The 22,024-nt window shown below is 49.5% G+C and overlaps 2 protein-coding genes across 8 annotated transcripts in view; one reads left to right on the top strand and one right to left on the bottom strand.

The window, feature by feature from the left end:
* ABHD6 (abhydrolase domain containing 6, acylglycerol lipase) overlaps positions 1-8,179 on the bottom strand; it is a 15,122-nt gene extending 6,943 nt beyond the window's left edge. The window contains exons 1-3 of one of the 6 annotated variants that reach the window (XM_063411493.1): positions 8,049-8,178; positions 4,526-4,595; positions 2,677-2,824 (exon numbers count right to left, since the gene is read on the bottom strand). In XM_063411493.1, the coding sequence (XP_063267563.1) occupies positions 2,677-2,795 (119 nt within the window). In that variant the 5' untranslated portion in view covers positions 2,796-2,824; positions 4,526-4,595; positions 8,049-8,178. Of the gene's footprint in view, positions 1-2,676; positions 2,825-4,525; positions 4,596-4,723; positions 4,875-5,240; positions 5,363-8,048 lie in introns of those variants that run through there. The other 5 variants (XM_063411494.1, XM_063411495.1, XM_063411496.1 and 2 more) reach the window with 5 other exon arrangements.
* On the top strand, positions 4,757-22,024 carry DNASE1L3 (deoxyribonuclease 1 like 3). 2 transcript variants are annotated; one of them, XM_063411499.1, is made up of 8 exons: positions 4,757-4,924; positions 18,001-18,089; positions 18,720-18,812; positions 19,095-19,207; positions 19,699-19,811; positions 20,129-20,286; positions 21,141-21,237; positions 21,475-22,024. In XM_063411499.1, exons 1-8 carry the CDS (start codon positions 4,757-4,759, stop codon positions 21,589-21,591), a joined length of 948 nt encoding a protein of 315 aa, XP_063267569.1. In that variant the 3' UTR covers positions 21,592-22,024. The 2 variants fall into 2 exon arrangements, with proteins under 2 accessions (XP_063267569.1, XP_063267570.1); XM_063411500.1 differs by lacking the exon at positions 4,757-4,924 and adding an exon at positions 16,333-16,592.

The raw sequence follows: 22,024 nt of genomic DNA, 5'->3' as shown, positions 1-22,024 counted from the left end.
GAATAGACCATCCTTACACTGGGTTTAGCACCCCAGAAGACAGCAGGCTAACCCTAAGGCTGTTCTCTAAAAGCAGAGGCAGACAGCTCCTGCCAGCATATGCTTGCAGTCTGCTCAGAGGATGCCAGCCAGAAGGACCTGGACAGAGATTATCAGTGACACTTTGCACACATGATGTGTACGTGCAGCCCAAGGCAGAGAACGGGGTCGCTTTGTCTGCATTTCCCCTGTGCTTAGACATAACCCTTGTCAGGACAACTACTGGGCTACTCCTGGTGGCCAAGACAGTAGCAAGTACTTTTATACACCCTATCAGAGTTTATTTAAGACACAAGAGCAAGGTCATCAACACTTCTGGACTGTCCAACCTCTCTGCCCACTCAAAGCTTATGCATAGTGAAATCCTCTTTTAGCATAATCCCTTTTTCAAGGGAGTTAGTGAGACTTAAGCAGCATCTCAGCTCTGTGCTGGTCCTACAAGGAGAGGTGAATTTCTCCCTAATAAGTGTCTTAAGAGTCCTTGCCTCAAAGGCACTGGTGTGAACTACCAATGGGCAAGATGATAACATTTTTAGCAACTGATCCTAATGGATCAATTCAGCAGAAGGCAAAATAATCTGTGCAAAGCTGAACTGATCCCTCACAAGGTGTTAACTCACTTAGTGGCAGCAGCTAAACTGATTAACCCCTGTTGCAGCACAGGCAGAGTGGTTCCAGGGCTGGGGTCAGCGGGGCAGCCCTGGATATCCTGCCAGGCAGGAAGGCGCATTAGTGGCAGGGAAAGCAGTGAGGCCATGGCTGAGGGGGGCTCAGCATGACCCTTGACTGCTCCAGTTGAGGACATACAGACTGGCAGCGAGGAGAAGGAGGGGGCAGGGAATTATGGAAGAGGGGAGAAGCTTCCCCCAGGATCTCCCAAGAACAGTGGCGCAAAGCTGGATGGGGCTGCATGGGGCTGAAAAAGAAGAGCAGCATGGCATGCTGCCTGCACCTGTCCTGCCTCTGCTGCTGGGCAAACACAACAATTTCACCCTCAAAAAAATCCAACTTTGAAAGAAGGCAATAGAAAAGGAAGAGTAAGGGCAAATCCACACTTCTTGTCCACTCCCCCTAACAAAACAGGTGTCCATGACACACAGTGCATTGCAATTACTCCTGTAAGAGCCCATACTGCCAGAAATGCTAGAAGAGAGATGGTGGGACCACAACCTTCAAGAGAAGACAGTCCTTCTGATCCCTGCTCACATGTTCCCTCCCTCACCCAAACACAGACCAACCTGCCCTGCCCACAGTGTATTTTCACTCAGCTCCTTATCTGCAACCCCTAAAGAACAAAGGCAGCAGGGCATTCTCTACCTTCCACTCACCCTGTCTCCTCCAAGCTCCTGGCATCAAACCCTGCACCTCCTTTGCCCTGTCCTGCCACCCCTGGCCGTGGCTGCTGAAGGCTTCACCCTGACCACATTCACTCAGTGCTTTCCAGGGATCATCTTCAGAACCTCAGTCCATCAGGGTCCTCCCTGGCTTCCACCAGCCGCTCATATATCCAAAGAAATAAACCACTTTGACTGCCAAACCCAGTACCACCCAGATATCCACGGGGCAGCAGAAGGCTGTGACACTGCCTGGTCTCCTTTGCAGAGTGATGATGCCATCACTGGGGTTTTCATCCCATGCTCCATCCTCTCTCAGATGCTGTGAATAAAAGGACACTAATTAAAGTGCCTTTAGAAACAGGCTTCATCCTGTTGCTGCACCTGAGTGCTATGGTGGACAAACAGCTTCCTCGCAGAGGAGGTCACTTGGATTTGGAAACACTCCTGAGCTGAACTGTAGGAGCCACCATCTACCAGCAGCACATGAGGGCAGCCTGACACGCTGCCTGCTCCACGCTGGGGGATGAGACTCTGTCCTGACTTCTGAAGGGAGTTATTCCAGCTTTTTCTTGCAACAAACGCAGAAAGGAAAGCTGCCAGTGATTCAGTGATATCAGTGAAATCACTGATTTCCAGGGACAAAGGAGAACTGAAGGATGTAGTGCTTGCCTCCTGGTATCAGAAAGGACAAGATTCAAGGGGATAAGGAAAAGCATCCTTTCATCTTCTCTGATGATCCATTCCTGAAGAAAAAGAGAGGATGAGAAAAGTCTCATCCATAACTACTGATGAGGGAAAAGTCCCTGCCTGCTGAGCAGACTGTCAGCTGCGGTGGAGCATGTGAGCACAGGGACACCCACACCGCAGCCATACTGATGAGGTGGGAGATCACCAGACTTCCACAGCTGCCAGGCTGGTGGACAGACTGCAATGGCAGTGCTTTTCCCAGTCTCAGTCCTGTCCTTGGGGAAAGTAACCCAAAGAGGTTTGGAGAGATCTTGCAAGCTGGCACTGCATTGGCAGCCTGGCCAACTGTCTTTTGGCACAGCCAAACCCCTGACAGACATAGGCCTCAGCAGCAGAAATGCTATAGAAAAATGTCATTTTATTCTCCCAGACATATTTAAAGCTGCATATAGCTGGCATGGCCCTGAAGGACCACAGGTCACCTGCTGTTATTGCCATCAGGGGCAGGAACACCCAGCTCTGCTCACACCACTGTGACCTCTGTGTGTGGGGCCCTGCTGGGTGCAGGCTCCAGCCCTGTGTCACACTGAGAGAAGGGGGCTCATGCACTCACCAGTAGTAGATGCGGATAAGCGCCGAGGGCCAGAGGAGGAATGAGGCCACAAAGGCTAGGATGGGGATAGCCAGAGTGCCGCTGGCAATGACAAACATGTTCAGCATATCCAGGTCCATGTTGCTGTTCACTACTCAGCCTCACCTGCCTGCATTTAGGGAAAGTTCTGAAGTTAACCACCAGAAATTATGACAAGTCATTGCTAAATGAGAACTCTGCTGCCAGATGAGGAGGAAAATAGCTCTGCAAGAGGCAGGTATCAGTCAGGAGCACAGCAAAGTCTCCTTCAGTTTTAAAACCCACCTATTTCTTCTGGCTCCTTAATGAATCTAATTACTGCAATGTTATCCTCCCAGGAGAGCACATCTCAAACAGGCAATGAGTCTCCTAACAGGCACGGAACATGTCCAGGATGACAGGGCACAACATGGCCCTTGGGGCACTTTGCAGACACAGGAAGCACAGCCCCCCGAGGGGTGCAGGCAGCCTTTCCCCCCACCATGAGTGCAGGCAGCCTTTTCCTCTATGGGTGCAGGCAGGGTCAGCTTCAGGCAGGTTCCACACTTCTTTCTGGAGGCAGGCATCCAGCTCTTCTCTCTCCTGCCTGATCCCAAATCCCCAGCACACAACCACTGACCTAGAACTGATGGGTTGAGCCCAGCTCTCATTACCGCTTTGCACAGGCACCAACTAATCAAGGAAGCAGAGCCTATTAATGGACTCGGGAACAGAAGGGAACAACTTGGCAGGGCACTCTGGTGTCCAGCCCTTATCAGAAACAAATTTATCCCCACCCCCACATCCTCACTTCTGCCCCACATTTTGCACTTTCTGTGGATAACAGGTCCCCAGCCCTGCTCCCCAGCATCCTTCAGACAAGTCTCAGGGACAGCAGGTGAAGGGCATTGGCAGCAAGGGCAAGCTCTTGCACAATGTCACGTTTGTCCCTGAACTCTCTCCACCACAGGCAGCTGGGATATATTTTTCTCATTAAGAAATAAACGCTGCCACACACATATCTCCTCTAATTCCCCCTGCAAACCAACTCATGGCTCCTCCTTTCCTCGGCACTAGCACTTTGGTTCCACATTTGTAAAACGAAACGTCCTCAATGCCTGCTCTCCCATCAGCAACTCACCCCCCATCACCACCTTCACATTTCTTCGTGTCAGGACAGTCAGATTTTTTTTCCAGCTTCCTCCAAGACTCCCAGTGGTGTGTGTGTGGTATGTGATACCATGAAACAGGAACACAATCACCACAGTCACAGCCTCCCGCCCCCAGACACCATCACACTGGATCACATTGGACCCTCACATTACACACAATCCAGAGAAATGGTTTACAGAACCTCTGAAGCTTCAGCCAGATTTGCCCTCTTTACCCAGGGAAAACTGGAATAGCTGAAATTTGAGGAATACTGTAAATATTTCCACCAGGCACCTCCTTAACAAAGCTAAACCTCATTTCCGTCTTCAAGCCTCAACAACACGTCGTTATTCATTTAATTAACATTTTGTAGAAAGATCCTTGATTTCATCATGGATTGTTCATAAAAAAACACTTTATGCAACCGATAAACCTTATCCATGCAAGCAGGGCTGCGAGGGAGCCCACCCCCGAGCACTCACTGCCTTTTGCTATGTCACTAAAACGGCAGCAATTGAGCACAGAAAATCGCCATTGTTCCCATTGGTGACTCATACCGAGAGAAGGCTGCAGGAAGCAAAACGCCCGGGATGGTGAAAGCCCCTGTCCTCCCTGGCACGGGGTCACCACCTCTGCCTCCACCTCCACACCGCTTTTAGGAAGCTAAACGAGGAGAAAGCCTTTAAAAAGCCCGGCTTACCTTGCACAGTTCCCCTCCTCCTCTCAGCACAAGTCCTGCTCGCTGTGGGCAGCGGCAGTGTCTGAAAACACTGTCACAAGAGGAAAAAAACAAGGTCAAAATCGCAGTCCTGTTTTAATGCCTCCTTTCAGGCTCGGCGGCCCAGTGAGCTTGGGATATTTAAGCCACCATCTTCCCTTCAAGGCGTGTCGTATTCACCTTCTGACCGACCTGTCCCCTGTTGATGTAAATATGGTCTTTTGTACCATAAAGCCCGCTGAGAGCACTTGTTCCAAGCAGGAGCAAAGTGCCAGCTGCCATCGGGGAGGAAGCGAGAGCCGCGGCGGGGAAGAGCCGAGCCCAGCAGCCCCGGGCAGGGCTGCGCGGACCCAGCGCCGCGGGCTCATGCTCGCCCTTCAGGTGATTACTACTATTAGAACAAAGCCAGCTAAGCTGCTGCTCATCCCCTTCCTCTTTGTCTTAAAGGTACTTTTCCAAGCCCTCTCCGTGCGCCCCCCACCCCCACCCCTACCTCCCCCCGAGCCTTCCCTGTGTGAGATAGGCTGAAGCGAAGTGCAGCTCCAGGAAATTACTGGGCACGCAGCAAAATGCCGGCCTGAACTCGCTGGCAGATTTTGGCTGTGAAATTCACGGGGGATGATCAATTGGTGCACTGGAGCCACGCGGCATGAGTTCTGGGGGCTGCTCCAAGCCAGAAAATCCCTGAGAGCCCCACCTTGCCAGGCCGCAGGTCCAGGGATAGCCGGGGGTTGCTGTCCCCATCACGCCGAAACATTCCGGCAGGGCCGCGGCAGCCACCACTCACCACGTGAGCCCCCGCGCCCAATGCCGGCCATGCTCAGCCGGCAGGCCTCCCTCAGGGCCCCGCTGGCCGCGGGTGCATGGAGGAGGGAAGGATGCTCGGGGAGCCCCATGGCGCTTCCGAACCTCCTTCTGCGTGGGTAGAGCATCATCACTGAATTCCATGGCTAACTCCGATGGAGGAAAATGTCAGCAGGCTCAGCTATGAGGTCAGGGGCAAACACCAAAGTCCCCAGCACCCCCTGCCCAATAAAACCATCTCTGCACCCATCAGTGCTGCAGGGACAACGGCTCTCCAAAGTCTCGGGGGAGCACCCAGAGTGGCAATGCCCTGCAATGGTGCTTTGCCCATCGGGGAATGATAACCCTCCCTCCTGCACTGAGACCAGGCACCATCACCCCAGGTCCCGGCACAGTCCTTTACTACCAGCTACGGAGAAGCTTTCTAAGCTGCTGTGGGTTTAAAGAAAAAAACAAGCCCTCTGGTAACAGGCATAAGTCTTCATACCACAGGTCATTCATTATTCTGAGGTGCCCTGTGACCAAGAATCACAGCAAGTGGCCCCAAGTGTTGCTACTGCTTCTCTGAATGATCTCCACTCACTTCATAAATTAACTTGTAAACATCAATTAGGTAACTCTGATAAATGATGTGTGATCATGGTGGTGATAACACCTAGCACATTGTGCACGTGGCAGGGCATGGGATGCCAAGCCAGGAGCACTGGTTCCCATACTGGCAACAAACACTAACCACCACAGCCTGCATCACACCTGGGAGGATTCCCAAAACAAGGCACCCCAGGTAATGGTACAGTCCCAGGACAGATACTAAGGGGAGCCTCCACATCTCCATTTCTTTGCTATTCCTCCCCTGTGTCAGATTCAAGTAAGGGTCTCAACACCTGCAAAGAGAGGGGCCAACAAGTGGAAGGGGTCTGTGTGGTCACTACATGCACTACAGAGCATGTTGGAGACGCTCCCAAGGCCATGGAACAAAGGCATTTTTCCTCTTTCAAGCTCAGTGTGTCACTCCAGGGAGGCTTGGGAAGACCCAAGAATACAGCTGAGGTGTATTTTCAGTTTTTTTCCAAGCCCCACAAGAGAGGCAGCAGCAGCACAAAACCCACCCCAAGGCAGTAGGCCTTGGGTTGGAAGAGGAAACTGGCAGCTGATGCACAGGGCAGCCCTGAGGAAGGCCAGGCAGGGATTTTACAAAACAGGCATCACATGTATGCCATCACTGCCAACATTCAGGCACAAAGTCTGTCTTGGGCTGTGCTCATTGGGACTAGACTGCACAACTGCTATTGCACACAGGGTTTTGCTCAGCCCACCTGCACTCAGCACAGTCCAAGTCTCACTGATCACTAAATAGCTGAAAGCTGAGCAGCACATTTAGGCATATGGTAATTTTTTTTTAAGATCTGAAAACAAAAAAGCATCAACAAATTTTAAGATTCTACTGCAGAAATAGAGGCTTTGAGGGACCTCAGTGACTGAGGTGGGCTCCCAGAAGCCCCAACTCACACCACTAACCACGTAAAAAGAAAAACCCAAAACATGCGAGTGAATCCTTTTCCTTGGAAATTCCCTCATCCTTGCATCATCTGCAGCCAGAAAAATAATAGACTTTAAACTATGACATAACAACTGTTATGATTCCTCAGTGGTGTAGCTTGCTATGGGATCCTTTAGGTGCTAATCACAGTGAAGTTGTAATTTAATATCTATTCATATTTGAAAGATCTCTGTCAAAAGATCTCTCTCTGTCAGTCACCCAGCTCTCAATCTGGCCTCTGGTGAGCCAAGAGTAGGAAATGTGCCCTTTCATCTTCATATATTTATAGATGGCAGAAATGCCATCATTATTTCTGCAGCCAAACGTATATCTCTGAGCAAATTGTATCTGTTCAACACGGCTCCAACACGAGCCAGAGAGTCTGGCCTGGTTCTTGACCCTGCTGCTGTACCCCAGGCTGGGAATATCCAGGGACAAATTATCAGCATCACTGCCAGCCAGCGTGGGGACCGTGGATGAAAAGCATGACCCAAGCAGGTTGTGCTGTGAGTCAGCTGCTGGTTTAGAAACTCATAACGTGCCCATCCTCCTTCCGGACCCTGTCGCCATCCTCATCCTGCCACACATGCATGCAGCAGAGCATGCACGGCACATCTGATGTCACGAGTGCGTTGGGACTCAGCCGTCTCCTCGGGAGGGGGTAGGAAAGAGTTGGGCAAGGATGAGGTAGGGGTATCCGGGGGCCACATCCTGGCCCCTTCTCTCAGCACACAGTCCCCCCTGTTACCCTCCCCCCCCCCCCCCCCCCCCCCCCATAGCATCCTCCTCCTGCAAAATGACAGCATCCTCTGAACAGCAGCAGCTGAGTCCATAGAATCCTTTAAGAGTCATAAAACGGTTTGCTTTGGAAGGGACCTTAAAGATGATCTTGTTCCAACCGCCTCGCCACCAAATGATTAATTGTTGGGAGAGGAGAGGAATTAAAGGCAAATTAATTAAATATTTGAATATATATTTTAATGTTTTTCTTGGATTTCATCTTTGCTCGCGATCTTCTGCCCACCCCCAGCGATACCACAGCTGGGACTGGGGAGACGTGGAAGCTAGAACGGCCCCCGCTCCGCTCACTTCCCCCTCGGTCCTGTCATTGCCACCGTCAGCCCCGCATGCCGCCCCCCCCCTCCCCCCCCCGCCTCTCACCGTGCCGATCCGAGCCGGGCCGGGCCGTAATGGCAGCGCCTGGCGGCGGAACGCGGCGGCTCCGCTGCGCCCTCCCCACGCGCCGGTGCGGCCCCGCGGAGCGCAGCGGAGAGGCGGGGATGCGGCTCCGCGGGCCCGGATGCCAAGGGGGTATAGGCGGGACACAGCTGGGGTGAAACAGGGATTGAGATAGGGGCAAAGGCGGGAGTTACAACGGGGCTCAAAGGGAGATGTGATAGAGCTGCTTTGCTGATGCGACGCGGGGAGACAAGGACTGCAAGGTGGCTACAATGGGGGGATGTAGAGGGAGGTCAGTGGAAATGCAAGGGGGGATGCAATGAAGTTACAGAGAAGTAATGGGACTTCCACGGGAATTGCAACAGGCGTGGAAATGGGAATGCAATGGGAGATTCAGTGTAGCTGTGATGGGAATTCAGTGGAGTTAAAGCAGGGGATGCAACTGGGCTGCAGTGGAAGTGCAGGCAGTGTATAAGGTATAACATTGATGCTCGGGGGACAATGTGGGGGTACAAGAGGGGACATAGAATGGCAACCGAGGGATGTGATGTGACTTTAGTGAGAGTGTATGGGAGGGGTGCTAGTGGGCTGCAGGGAGTGGGCAGTTAGACCAGGGTTGGGTTAGGTTTACCCTAACCCTGGGAAGATGATTCATCCCGCCAAGGCAGCATGCAATCACTTGTTACGATTGCAAACAGCCTCATCACGTGAGACGCAAAAGAGGGTATTGCAAGAGACACACAGCAGGGACCCAAGAAGGATGCAATGAGGCTGCAGAACTCTTACAGTGGGGTTGCCATGGGGATGCAACAGGGATAAAAAAAGGGGATGTGATACGGCAGCAACAGGGTTACAAAAAGGGTGGATACAACAGGAGTTACTACAGGGATGTTAAGAGGATGGATACAATTGCCACAGAACTACAAAGGAGAGTGCAGTGCTACACCCCACAGAGAAACCTCACAGCTCTCTTGCATGAGGCCTGGGAGCAAGCTTGGGGTGGGGGACAGCTGTTTCCAGATTTGAGGCAGGGCTGTGATGAGGGATGTTCCAATGGGAAGGACAGGACACAAAGGTTGAAATCAGAACATCCCTCTTACAAAAATCCTATTTCAGGTGTAAAAGTAAGTCTGTCACTTAGATTACAAATCTTTCACCTTTCCAACAGATGACACTGCTCTCAGGAGCTGCATTTGAACTTCCATTCTAAAATCTGCTCTGATTTTTCTTAAAACTGCCAACTGAATACTTTTGCTGTAAGCAAATTTACTTTCATTCCCCCTCATGGCTCACATATCAGGCTGATGTGTACCTTTAAAATATGCCAAAAAAAATTATGAGAAAACTTAGTTAAATTGGAAATGAGATTAGCTCCTGAGTAAATGCAAACTGGGTCAAGTCCTCACCCCACCTGTGCTCTGATAAAGGATGTCCTTTTGGTCTTGCAGGCTGGGGAAGGTGAGATAGTGTAAAGGGCTTTCCAGGTCAGAATTTTCTACAATAACTGTAAGCTTTTGATAACATGAACTGTCGGGAGAGATTTATAACAAAAAAAATCAAAGGGGTTAGGTGGCCTGATGATGTTGAAGCTCAGCCTGTTTGGGGTTTTCTTTCTCAATCAAGCTAGGCTAAACCAAGCTGAGCTTTCACTAAGGTGACCTAAGTGGACATGGGAGGTATTTCATAAGCATTCAAACATTGATTGCAGTCGGAGTTGTTTGTTTAACTTACTTATGCTCTCATGGGACATCTGCAGGGCAGTGCTGACTCACAAACGGATGGATTACCCACCCGATGGTTATTCCAGGCCACCTGGTGGGAACGCCCCTGGATACAGTCATAGCAAATGATGGTGCTTAAAATAGAGAAGTTGAAGCAGAGACCTGTGGTGGTTTTGTGTTGAAACATGGCATGAGCTAAGCAGGAAACCCTCCTGCAAGCTCAGTGCAGCCACAGGGAAGAGTCTTTGATAGTCTCCTTTAGTGGTGGTGATGGGCTCCTCTGATCCAGCCACTGCCAGGATAAGGCCACAGCTTCAACAGGTCACTGCCCTGCTGAGGGAGGCAGTTTGCAGTGCCATGATCACTTTGCCAGGAAGGGGCTGAGGCTGCTGCTCTGGTGGGGACGAGATCTTGGGCACTCGAGATTGCACAGGGAGGACCAATGCGGAGAGTGCAGAGCATGGTTGGACCCCCTGTGCCCACAGAGAGCAGATGATCCTCAGGCTTTAAAGAAAGCCCCAGCAGCTCTGTGGGCACCTCCTTAGGACCCTACAAGGCCATGGTTGGGGTGGTTGCAATGTGGAAAGCCCAAATTAAAAACCAGTGCCTGCACTGACCTGCCCCATGAATTTTGTTTCTTTTCTCAGCCCACAGACAATTTATCACATATCTGTGGCAGCTGGTGAGGACCAAGTCACCCCTGTCACCTTCTGAGGCTGCTGGCATTTTGGAGCTCGGCACCAGCTATGCCAGCCCTCAGCCAAAGATTACTCATTCCTAATGCCAATGTCAGGAGCTGGGCTTCCCACCAGCACAGGAACACAGCTTTGATCCTGTGAGCAGGACAAACAATGACAACAATGACTTATGATCCAGTGAGAAACAAATTATATCTCTAAATCAGAGCAACCACATGTTAAAAAAAATTAAAAATAATCAGAATTCGCTGTTGCATGGCCACAGAAACCAGGACAAGACACTTTTATGTAAACAGTCTTGTTTTCCATAGGAAGGAGGAATCTCTGGCTGGATTCAGTCCAGGATGGCTGTGGAGAACTCCACCTTCTGCCTCACCGAGCTGAGAAGCAGCATTGCTCCACTAGATGAAAAGTTTCCATGTTAATTTCCACTGCCTGGGTGATGGTTCCCCAGGGCACATGGTGAGGCTGTTGCAATCATAACAAGTGACTACACACTGCCTTGGTAGGGTGAATCATCTTCCCAGGGTGACTTGTCTCCATCTATTTCCACTGCCACAGTGGTGGCCCTGTGGCACATGAGCAATGCCCAGGGCACTATGGGCATGAGAGAGTGCTGGGGCAGGCGGATGCCCCAGAGCCCAACATCATGGGAGCTGATGTTGAGAAAGGCCTTGCCCTGAGCAGTGCCACTTTAATAACACAGAGCTACCAAAATTCACCCTCCAGGACAGGGGTAAGATCTCGGCTCACCTTGTTTTGCAAACAGCAGTTCTGGGTGAGCGCAGGGGTAAATAACTCTTCTGGGCACCACCTTGAGCAGCTGCCCTGTCACTCTCCAGGGGCTTCATTGCACAACCTGGGACAAACACAGGAACAATACTCCTGCCTTTTAGAACATTGTAAAACAAGACCTACTTGCCTAATAACAGCTTTAAATAATACTTTATTGACTCTTTTCAAAGTTAATGCATATATTATGTGCATTTTAATTACATCTTTAACTGCTAACAATACGGGTGTACTTATTGGCACAAAACCTTATTTGGTGGCTGCCATATCTTTATGGAGGATTAACTTCAAAGCTTCATCTTGTCGTTGTGCATCAAAGCCTGTATTTCAGATTACCTCCTGCTTTCCTACAGCTCAGCTAAGCAGCCTCCTTCAAGAAACATCATGAGGCATTTTTCCTTGGACTAGCTTGTAGTGACTGGGCTGTCATGCTTCAAATCACTAGCTGAACAATACTGACATAATAAGTTGAAAAAGAAAACCCTATCAGAGTCCTGGACTAGCAAAGGAATTGTGCCTTGACAGTAATTAATTAAGTAGAATTAATTACCTTTCAGAATTATAAATAAAAATTAAGTATCAAAGATTTGATTCAAAACATTCCATGTATCTTGCACACCAAATACTTTTATCCTGAAATGCCAAAGGGTCACACCAGGACAATTATTGCCATTATGTTGGCACTGAAACCACTTCCCAAATGACCATATATGGTCTGCAGTCTAGCTATGAACTTTAGCAATACAAAATGGCTCAAGTCCTTTGCCACTTATTAACTTGAAAGTCCAGGAGACTGTGATAAAATACTCTGCCTGATGGTTGTGATAAGGTCACCAAGAGCCCAAAGGAACCTACTTTTATGGGGATGGTATCTTTGGGGCTGGCGCTTCCTGGATCTCCCCATGTCATTGCAGATGTTGACAGAGTGGCAATTTGTGTAGAAATGGTAAAAATTAAGAAACGTGCAACACTTTAAAGCCCGGCACATGGAAGGGGAGACCCCTTTGTTCAGAAAACAGAGATGTGGTGGCACCTGGGGAGCACCAGCCTGGGGGTGTTGGTCCCCACAATGCCCCTCACACCCAACATCGCCTCTGCCCATGCTGCCCCTGATTCCCTGGAGCCAATCTCCTCCTTGGGGGAACAGGCTAATGGGGATGTCAAATGGGGTAGCAGGAACACCCCAACAGATTTGGGCTCAGGCAGACTGTTGTTCAAAGGGCACAGCAGCACTGGTGCCCCCAACAGTACTAAACCCCTGACCAGAACACAGACATCACATCTTTCCTGCAGAGAAGAAATGAAGCTTCAGTCAAGACCCAAGCACCCCATGGGTACTCCCCTTTTGTGGAGTGTCCCGTGAGTCATTGCTGCCCTTCAAGGCCAGAATAGGCTTCCTCTGCCAGAACAGAAGGGGATGTGGGCTGACCCCGTGGTGTCTCCCTCTAAGCTCTCCCAGGAAGGCACAGGAAACCTCAGAGATCCTCTCAGTCGATCTCTGCCAACAGAAACAATTTTGTGGGTTCCCTACAAGCAGCTAGGGCTACAGGCAAAAGGAAGCAGCTGTGCCTGAAGGAAGAGGAGAAACTCCCACATGGCTGCAGGACCCTTACACCCCGCTGTCCCATCGGGACCTTAAGCAGGCATGTGATACAGGGACACATCTCACCCCATCTATCCCACAGCATCTTCTGGGGAGTGGGAAGAAAATGGAGGGCTGAGTTGCTGCTCCAGAGGTAGTGACACACCAGCCACAGGCCCCATGCACCCAGGACAGGCTATCAGCAAAGCTTCACCACAATGCCCTGTGCAGCACCTACTCACTGCTCAGAGTTCTTGCCCAAATTGGCTTTTGCATTACCCTCAGCCTCCTTAGCTACCTCCAGTCTCCTGGGATCAGGGAGAGGCTGAGGAGGGCCTTTATTAATGAATGTTCCACTAGTGCTGCTCAGCTGGAGAGTGTATCACTCACCTGGCATCATTCCAAGTGGGGACAAGAACCCCAGGCTGTGTTTCACCAGCAGCTTCTTGTGCAAGAGCAGGGCAGCCCTGAACTGTCAGTGTTCATGCACCCACATCAAGCATGTTTTATGATCTGATAAGAAGCAAAGAGGACAAGCACAGAAAGTGCAGTAAACAGGGAGTAAAGTGCTGCAGAAAGGAACATGAGCTCCCTGTGTCACCCCATACAGGTCGACTGGCTGCTGTCTGTCCCCCTGATAATGCCTGGGGTGGAGGAGAAAGCACTAACTGATGAGCCCCTGAAGATAAACAACACCACTGACAGCCATGGTTCAGGGTCAGAACCTTCATGGGCACCACAAACACTCTTTCATGCCAGGGTAGCAAAAACAAGCCTGATTATGGGGAGAGCTCTGAGTTTGATGACTCTGACCCTGAAGCTGCAGCTGCTGTCACAAGCACTTGGCTCGGGCTGCTCTTTTAGCAAGGAGATTTACATCCCTCCAAGTCCCCCAAGGCTGCAACTTTCCCTCTCCTCTCTCTTTATTAGTCCCTTCCAGACCCTCTCCTGCCTGGGGACAGCTCATTGGAGACCCAGAGTAGAGGAAGCACCGCCTAAGCCCTGTTATTTTGGAGGATCACCTGCCCACTCCCCAAGTAGCTCTGTTGGTTGGCAAACACTGGGATAATGTGGTGACACGTCCCTTGCTGGTGGCCAGTGCTCCAAATTCCAATAATGCCAAAAGGGATTTGTGGTGCCTATTTCAACACCTGCAGCACATTCCCTGGATAACTTGCCTCCCCAGCAAGCCTAGATCCCACTGCTTTCAGCTGTGCCATGTCTTTTGGAGACCTTCCATCTGCCGTTGTCTCAGTTTGAGAGAGAAGTGAATTTTTCAGGGAGTTGTGAGCAAACCAATCAGCGGTCAGGTTTTATGCTAGCACTTAGGGTAGCCGCTGAGAGGTTAGACACGCCTCCGAGGACACAAGAGGTTAAAAGCGGGGACTGCCAGAGGGTCTGCCTCTTTTAGATTCCGGCTTCAGCAGGGCAAGACCTCCCCTGCCCAGCTTTCAAGGCTAGGTGGGGGAGGGGAACCACATAGCCGAGCTAGAAGAGAATCATGCAGCCGAGTTGAGGTGAGCTGGAGCCCCAGGGGGAAGAGAATGAACTAGCTTTGAGCTGAGCTAGCCCCATCCAGGATAGAGGGGTAGAAAACTGTGGAAGTACCTTCCTTCCTCCCCCACGGGGGAAGATGCCCAGCTGCGAGTGGGAGCTGCCCAAGCAGGGAGTGCCTGAGCCTGCAGCCCCCTGCCGGGAGCCAAGAACTGTTAACCCTTTCTGAGGCAGAAAGAAACTTTTCCCAGACATTAACTCTCATAGCTAGTGGTTTCAGAAGAGAAAGAGAAACAGCCTGGGACCGAGATGATAAAGTCAGAAGATGAAAAGAATCCTAGATAGGCAAAGAATGAGAGGAGTAGCTTTCTGAGCTAGACTTTTCCTGCATAATGTTAGCCATAGACTGAACTTGAGTCTCTTTTGAACATAAACTGGATTTTGGGGTAGATGTAGCCTAGCTCGACTTGCTGCAGTGAAGTGAACGGAGCAGAGAAGAAGACGGTGTAGTTGTGCCCTCTGCCCTCAGAGAAGAAACCCTCAGCCCCAGGGGAAAAAATAGAGAGAGCCCAGCATGCAAGCATCCTTAAAAAGAGCCCTATATGCAGCTTTAGCCCATGGACAGTGATGAGAGCACTGGACATAGAGAAGAGAGTGTCACCACTGCAGTCAAGTGGTGCCACGGGTGACACAGAAACACATAAAAGGTAGATCTGTGTTTCCTGAAGAGCAGTCTGTAGTGTGGGACAGACTCCTCTCTCCCTTGATGAATTAAAGATTAGTTTTTTGAGTAATGATTGTTTGATTTTAAACCCAAAGTTTTAGTCCATGGAGAGTAACGTGTAAGGGGTGAAAATTAGGGGGAAGAGAAGAAATGCTCTGGAAAGTTTTCATTTCTGTTTTTCTTTTGTGTGTGTGTTTAAGGTGTTGTTTTTTTCTTTCCTATTTCTGTTCTTATGTAATGTAATAAAGTTTTTGTCTTCTGTTTTCAAGTTTTGAGCCTGCTCTGCTCTGTTCCTGATCACATCCCACAATAGTTGCTAAGCAAAACATATACTCATGGGTGCATTAACATCTAGCCAGTGAAAACCCATGACAGCCGTGCTTTGTGCTGTCTCCATCTGAGCCTGTTTGGTTGTTTCAGTGTTGGTAGTCATGTCCTGGTGGCTCTGGCTAGACCTGCTTGGGCAGTAAGGTCCAGGCAGGCTGGGTGTTCCTAGAGAAAGGAGGGAGCATATGAAAGTACCCTGTAAGCATGGAGAGAAAAATTCAAGACACTTAAAGATGTAATTTAACTTGAACTCTTGTTACACCTCCTGCCTTTATAATTTGATTGAGGGTCAACAAATGTGTCTCTGTCTGAGGGCTGACACGTGGTGGAGGATTAAGGGGATAGGGGAGTGGCTTCCCTGCAAAACCACCTCAGGGGACCAAGCCATCCCATCTGCAGCATCCTCACTCAGGTGTTGTTTTAGCCAAACTTGTGTGACCCCTTCCACCACACAGCACCAGCCAGACTCACATGCACAAACCAAGACTCCTGTGCTGGGGACACTTGACCAGGAGTTTGAGGAGCAGTGCTGGGGCATCATCTATCTTCCCGTGGCTCTCTGGCAGTCCCTTCCAATGGGCTTCTGGTGCCCACCAGAAATCCCAGTCTTTCCCCTGTGCTGCTTCTCAGACCCTTTGAGCATCCACCTCCTGGTGTTTACCACTGGTCTGGAATGGCCCAGGGAGCCTGGTCCTAGTTGAGCATGGCCCAGAGTGGTCCCAGCTGGTGCCCAGTCATGGCAAGCATCCCACAACTAGTGTCTCCCTGTGCAGAGGCATGCTGGGTTCTGGGGGAGCTGTTGCTCTGCCAGGATTCAGAGGCTGGCTCAGAAGAGCTTGTTTTCCCCTCAGGCAGAAGTTCAAAGTCTCCATGCTGCTTTGTGCTGGGAGATGGAAGTGAGGGAAAGGAGGAAATGGTGATTCCTGTTCATGATTGACACAGCTGACTGCTCAGTTTGACCTCCCAACCAGCCATAGAGGGACGGATGCATAAACACACACACATACATATTTATAGGCACTCTCGCAGCAACTTATTTTGCCCACGTCCGTGAAGATGCTGCTCTTCTTCTTACTTTCATTCTTGCATTTCAACCCATGTCTGAGCCTAAAAATCTGCTCCTTCAATGTGAGGTCTTTTGGAGAAACTAAAATAGCCAGACCTGAAGTCGTTGATGCTGTGGTAAAGGTACGTTTGTTTGCCTGGATGAGACAGACACTGATCTTTCTAGGGTTTCTTAGATGTCTAATCTTGCACTTTGTTTGTCTTTCACTGTTAAATATCAAGTTAAAAAAAGAGCTAATTATTTTTAAAATGTCATACTTTAAAAGTAAAAATCAGCCTGTGGTTGAACAGAATGTGTGTTGTTACTTTAGACTTCACGGGAATATAACAGAAAAAATATTTACTGTTTCCTTTGGAAATTGAGTTATGAAAAGAGGAAAACCTCAATGCACAGTAAAAATAATTTTCACTTTGAATCCACAAAAATTTTTTTTGTGATATATTATTTACCTTCCTTATGTACTAGTTATTCTCAGATATTCTTGTCTAATTAAACCTATTCTCAGGACAGCAAATAGTATCTGTTATGTTAGATCTGGTAGAAATTTGAAAAACCCAATTGCCAATTTCTATAAGCAAACCCTCACCATCAGGCTGCCTCCAAAAAGCTGAAAATAACCCTGGTTTTAAAAAGAACCACCTTTTAGACTTAGAGCTTTGCAAATGCCCTCCAAGATGCCACATGGGGCTTGGGATTAGTGAGGTGGCTGTGTGTGCAGAATGGCACAAATGAGGAATGGCACCGTATAGTTGAGTTGTATTCCTTTTATTGCAAACTGGCAGAGAAGAGTGGTTTGCTTGGTTTTGCATTCCTAGACTGTTCTTTCTATACTGTCATCATTGTAGGCAATATATACTAAATTTTGGGGTCACTTAGATAATTGTGGGTAAGTTTCAGGGGGCAAAGAGGGGCTTTTTTTTCCTGTCAAAAAACACCCACAAAGTTTAAAGAGCAATGAAATCAGGGGCAGAGGGAAGCCCCTGAGAATGTTGTGCTTTGGGTAACTTGGACTTTCCCATGGGGAATCCCAACAGTAGCTGTGGGAGGGAGCTGAGCCTTCAGTCCCTCTGAGGTGTGCAGTCCCCTGGTGTCGGGACCCCATTTTCAAACAGGGTGTTTCTTTGGGCTCTAGGGGCTATTTCAGAGGAATCTGCAACAGAGACGGGTGAATGCTTACTGTGGGGCAGAGGCAGCAGCCCAGCGGTGGTGGTGATGGTGGAACCAGGCCCACAGAAGTGGCTTTTGCTGCCCCTTCCCCATCTCACTTCCTCCTCAGGGTTCTGTGCCAAAGTTTTTCACTGAATCTGAAACTATTCTGTTCCTGGGTTCCCTCTCCCAGTTCCTGCTGGGGCATGCAGCAGCTCTGAAAGCAGAAAAACTTTCTGGCCCCTGCTCCTCTCCCACAGTCCCAGGCTGCTTGCCACTTTTTTCGCAAAGGACTTCCCCCATGCCTGTAACCACTTCTTTCTAACCCCTTCGTAATCCTCTAAAACTAGACATGTGTGAACTTCCTCCTCCTTCCCCTTGCAGATCATTTCCCGCTGTGATATCATGTTGCTGATGGAAATAAAGGATAGCAAGAACCGTGTTTGTCCTCTCCTGGTGGAGAAGCTCACCAGGTAGGGTGGCCATGAGCAAATGGACAAATATTGGGAAAGCTGCTTGGCAAGAGCCTATGCTCTGCTCAGTGCCACTTTAGTGGGGCAAAATATAAGGATCTGGGCTCTGTCCCAGTGTTAAGGAAGGACCAGACTCTGGCAGTCTCACTGAGGGACAGGAGCAAAGGCAGTTCCAGACCACTGTAGAGCACATTTTTAAATCAGCATAGCCAATTTAAATTCAATGTGCTACAGAGAGGTTCCCAAAGGAGAAAAAAAAGAAGGGGAAATGCCCTTACTGGGTTGGCATCAGGCTGCAGCAGGACAGCCACCTTCCTGCAGGGCTTGGATCTGCTTTAGATTAGGTGTTGCTTGCCTGGATACTCCAGACATCCAGAGGAAATAGCAGTATTCAGCTGGCTGGATATGACACCCAGCTGAAGGAGACACAGAGACTGTAATGAGCAGGGAGACAGTGAGGAACAAGTGATGAAGCAGGGCTTCAGCTCCTAAGAAGGATTTAGAGTCTGTGCACACCTGCCTCTGAGGTCAGGTAGGCAATGCCCAAACCCCTGGGCACAGGCAAAATTATCTCACTCTCAGCGCCTTGTGAGTGCAGAAATAAACTCAGGAACATCACTTTCCTTCCAGTCAGCTGAAGGGGCCAAAGGAGGAGTACTGGTGCATGGCCAGTGAGAGGCTGGGAAGGAGCAGCTACAAGGAGCAGTATGCCTTCATCTACAGGTGGGTGAGCCCCCTTTGCCAACAAGCCAGCCCCTCTGCCCTCTGGGGCACAGCCCCTGGAGATAGCCATCGTGGTGGCTTTGCTGTGAGGGAGCCAGAGAGATGCAGGCTGTGCAGATGCAGGTGGGTTGGGCTGTGCCTGGATGTGGAGATCATCCCAGCAGACACCAGTGTGTCTGTACCCATCCCAGACTATGGCCCAGGGTCCAGGTCTGAGCAGTGTTTGACATATCTCAGTGAGCCACAAGTGTGACATTTCCTATCCTATTCCTTCTGCTGCAGGCAAAATCAGGTATCAGTGAAAAAAACCTACCAGTACCCTGACACCCAGCCTGGGGATGAGGATGTCTTCTCCAGAGAGCCCTTTGTCATCTGGTTGCAGTCTCCCAAAACCGGTGAGGTGTTTCAGAACAAAGTCATTGTCTCGCTGTGCATCAGCACAGTAACACTGCCTGGACTCAAGAGGCTGCATCCAGACCCCACATTGCTTTTCCCTCCAAGAGCAGCATTTTCCCTTCAGGGCTGCTGCCTTTGGGAAATCCCACTTGCCCTGCTGGGAAAGCCTCTGCTGCTGCCATGGGCAGTGGATTGGTGGATGCATTCCATGCTGCTGGCATAGCTTGGAGCAGTTACTGTGTGGGTGCTGGATCAGGATTTGTCTGCACTGGCATAACTCCTAAGGCCCAACTCCTAAGGCCCAACTCCTAAGGCCCAACTAAATGCCTGGAGGGGTCACTGCAACCACAGAGATCACCCTGGTCTACAGTCAGAGCAGAAGCTGTTTCTTCCTCAGAAAAAACCCTTTGCTTATAAGTCAGTCTGTTTCTTTGTGATTCATTCTCTGTTTAACCATTACATTTTCCTGTTCTTCTGCCTTGTCTTGAAGCTGTCCATGATTTTGCTATTGTCCCTCTGCACACCTCACCAGACACAGCAGTGCGGGAGATTGATGAGCTTTATGATGTGTATTTAGATGTCAAACAGCGCTGGAAAGTTGAGGTTGGTTGCTACATCTGTGTCACTAAAAGGGCTTTGGTACTGAGTCACTGGCTACATGATTCACTGTTCAGAGTTGAAAACCTTAAACCTGTTGATAATGTTCCCCCAGGTTTTGAGTATCTCTGGTGTATTTTCATTGAGTTCTCCACATTTTATTCAGTAAACTTCATCACCTAATAAAATTATTATCAGCATGCCCTAATGTGCCTAGCAGAAAGGAGAAGCCCCAGTGCATCCATGGAGCATAAAAATTCTGATTGGTCTTTTTTTGAAAAGCCGTCCTCATGCTTACATTCAGAAACCCTCCTACCTTCCAGAACTTCATCTTCATGGGGGACTTTAATGCTGGGTGTAGCTATGTTCCCCAAAAGCAGTGGAAGAACATCCGTCTGAGGACTTACTCTGAATTCCTTTGGCTAATTGGTGACAAAAATGACACAACGGTGAAGAACAGCACCAGATGCCCATATGACAGGTAAAGGGCTCACTGCCAAACCATCCACTGGTTATGAATCTTAGAGAAAAATTGTATCAAAAGGTGTCAGTGACCAACAGAGGAAACAAATGTACATGAGGCCATCAAGGTTAAAGCAGTGTCCAGGAGAAATGTGATCCAAATGCTTCTAGTCAGGAGCACAAAGCCTTTTGCAGACCAGACTGGGCAGGATTTACACAGAACCAGCCATCGTTGCAGCTCAGGTGGGGACAGATGACAGGACAGCCAGCAGCACTTCTCATCTGCAGGGAGCCCGGCAGATGCATGGCAGGAGGTGCTGCTGCCTTCTCCATGCCAGCTTTGCACCATGGCTTTTGCTCTTCTATTTGTAATTTGGATTGACAAATGCACAGTAAGGTTCTGCTAAGGGAGGGTACACCTCACCTTGCCCTGGACATGCAAGTCCAAGGACATCCTGCAGCCACTGCAGTTCGCTCAGCAGGGGCGAGAATACATTGGCTATTAGAGCCCAGAGTCCTCTTGAAGGATGAGTTTCTGGGTCTGAGCAGGACTTCTGTGATACTCCAGTTGTCTTGTGATTTTTGTATCCAAAGCAGGGCTTTGAAATTTGCATCATTGTTGGGTGGGTTTAGACAGAAGTCACTGAATGTTGGCTTCCAAGGCCAGGATGCACACCAAGATATTTATGTGCCTGGCTGCCAAGGAGGCATCTAAAGGAGCTGACATCTCTGGGTGGGCAGTCCATGGGTAAGGACAAACTACACATAGCTGTGACTTCATCAGAGCCACATCTCTGGCCACCAGCTCAGTGCAGTGTGGCTGCCACAGGTCAGGCACCCCATCACAGCACCCCATCCCCTTGCTCCTTGCAGGATTGTGGTCAGTGGACAGAAGCTCATCCAGGCTGTGGTGCCACACTCTGTCAACATCTTTGATTTCCAGGAGGAATTTCAGATGTCCGAGGAGCAGGTAGGCACAGCACAGACTCTGCAGCAGCAGGGAAGGACTAACATGGGAGCACAGAGCCAGCAGTGTCCAGGCAGTGCTGAACACAGACCTGCCTGTAAAACCAGGTCACTGGTGACCATCACTCCCAAACAGATGCAATGCTTACATGCCACCTCCCTACATCCAAGCACTGCACACCCAGGCGGGGCTTGGAGATAGTGCAGGTGGCTCCCAACCCTCTGTGCTGTTGTCTTGCAGGCGCTAGGAGTGAGCGACCATTTCCCAGTAGAATTTGAGCTAAAAGCAAAAGGTGGCTTTTTCAACTGGCTGAGATCAAAGTTTTCAAGGAAGAGGAGACCAAAGAAGAGCCACTGATTGAGATCATGAGCATGCCAAGTCCTGATACATGGCATGGAAATACACAGATGCCAACAGAACTTGTAGAAGACTGATGTAGAAATACTCACAACAAGTGCAATGTTTACTCAGTAAAAATCCTCAAATATTTTGTTAAAGTTCAAATATTTTGAGTGAGAAGGCAAATTAAACCTTCATGCTCTTTTTTCTTCATTGTATACAGAAATAGAGCAGCTATAAGCAGCACACCATACTTACTGTACTGGTCATAAATGTAAGGAGCTACTGCAGGGCTAAAATACTTCTGTGTGCTTTACCCGCAACACCTGAAAGGCAGGGAGCTCCACATGTTCCCATGGATGAACAGGCAGAATGCTCTGCCATTTCTCTGCAGGGGCAGAAGGATTAAAAGAATTTTTGCATCATGTGTATGTGCCTTTGTGTATGTGTG

The sequence above is a fragment of the Prinia subflava genome, chromosome 14 (assembly GCF_021018805.1).
Source record: "Prinia subflava isolate CZ2003 ecotype Zambia chromosome 14, Cam_Psub_1.2, whole genome shotgun sequence".
Lineage (NCBI taxonomy): Eukaryota > Metazoa > Chordata > Aves > Passeriformes > Cisticolidae > Prinia > Prinia subflava.
This window is presented reverse-complemented; position numbering and strand designations above follow the sequence as displayed.

Excerpts from the sequence above, each read along its gene's own strand:
- DNASE1L3 (XM_063411499.1), top strand. The coding sequence starts at position 4,757 with ATGGTCTTTTGTACCATAAAGCCCGCTGAGAGCACTTGTTCCAAGCAG. Across the intron at positions 18,090-18,719 it reads CTGGTGGAGAAGCTCACCAG|TCAGCTGAAGGGGCCAAAGG; the intron begins GTAGGGTGGCCA and ends CTTTCCTTCCAG. Across the intron at positions 19,208-19,698 it reads GTTGCAGTCTCCCAAAACCG|CTGTCCATGATTTTGCTATT; the intron begins GTGAGGTGTTTC and ends CTTGTCTTGAAG.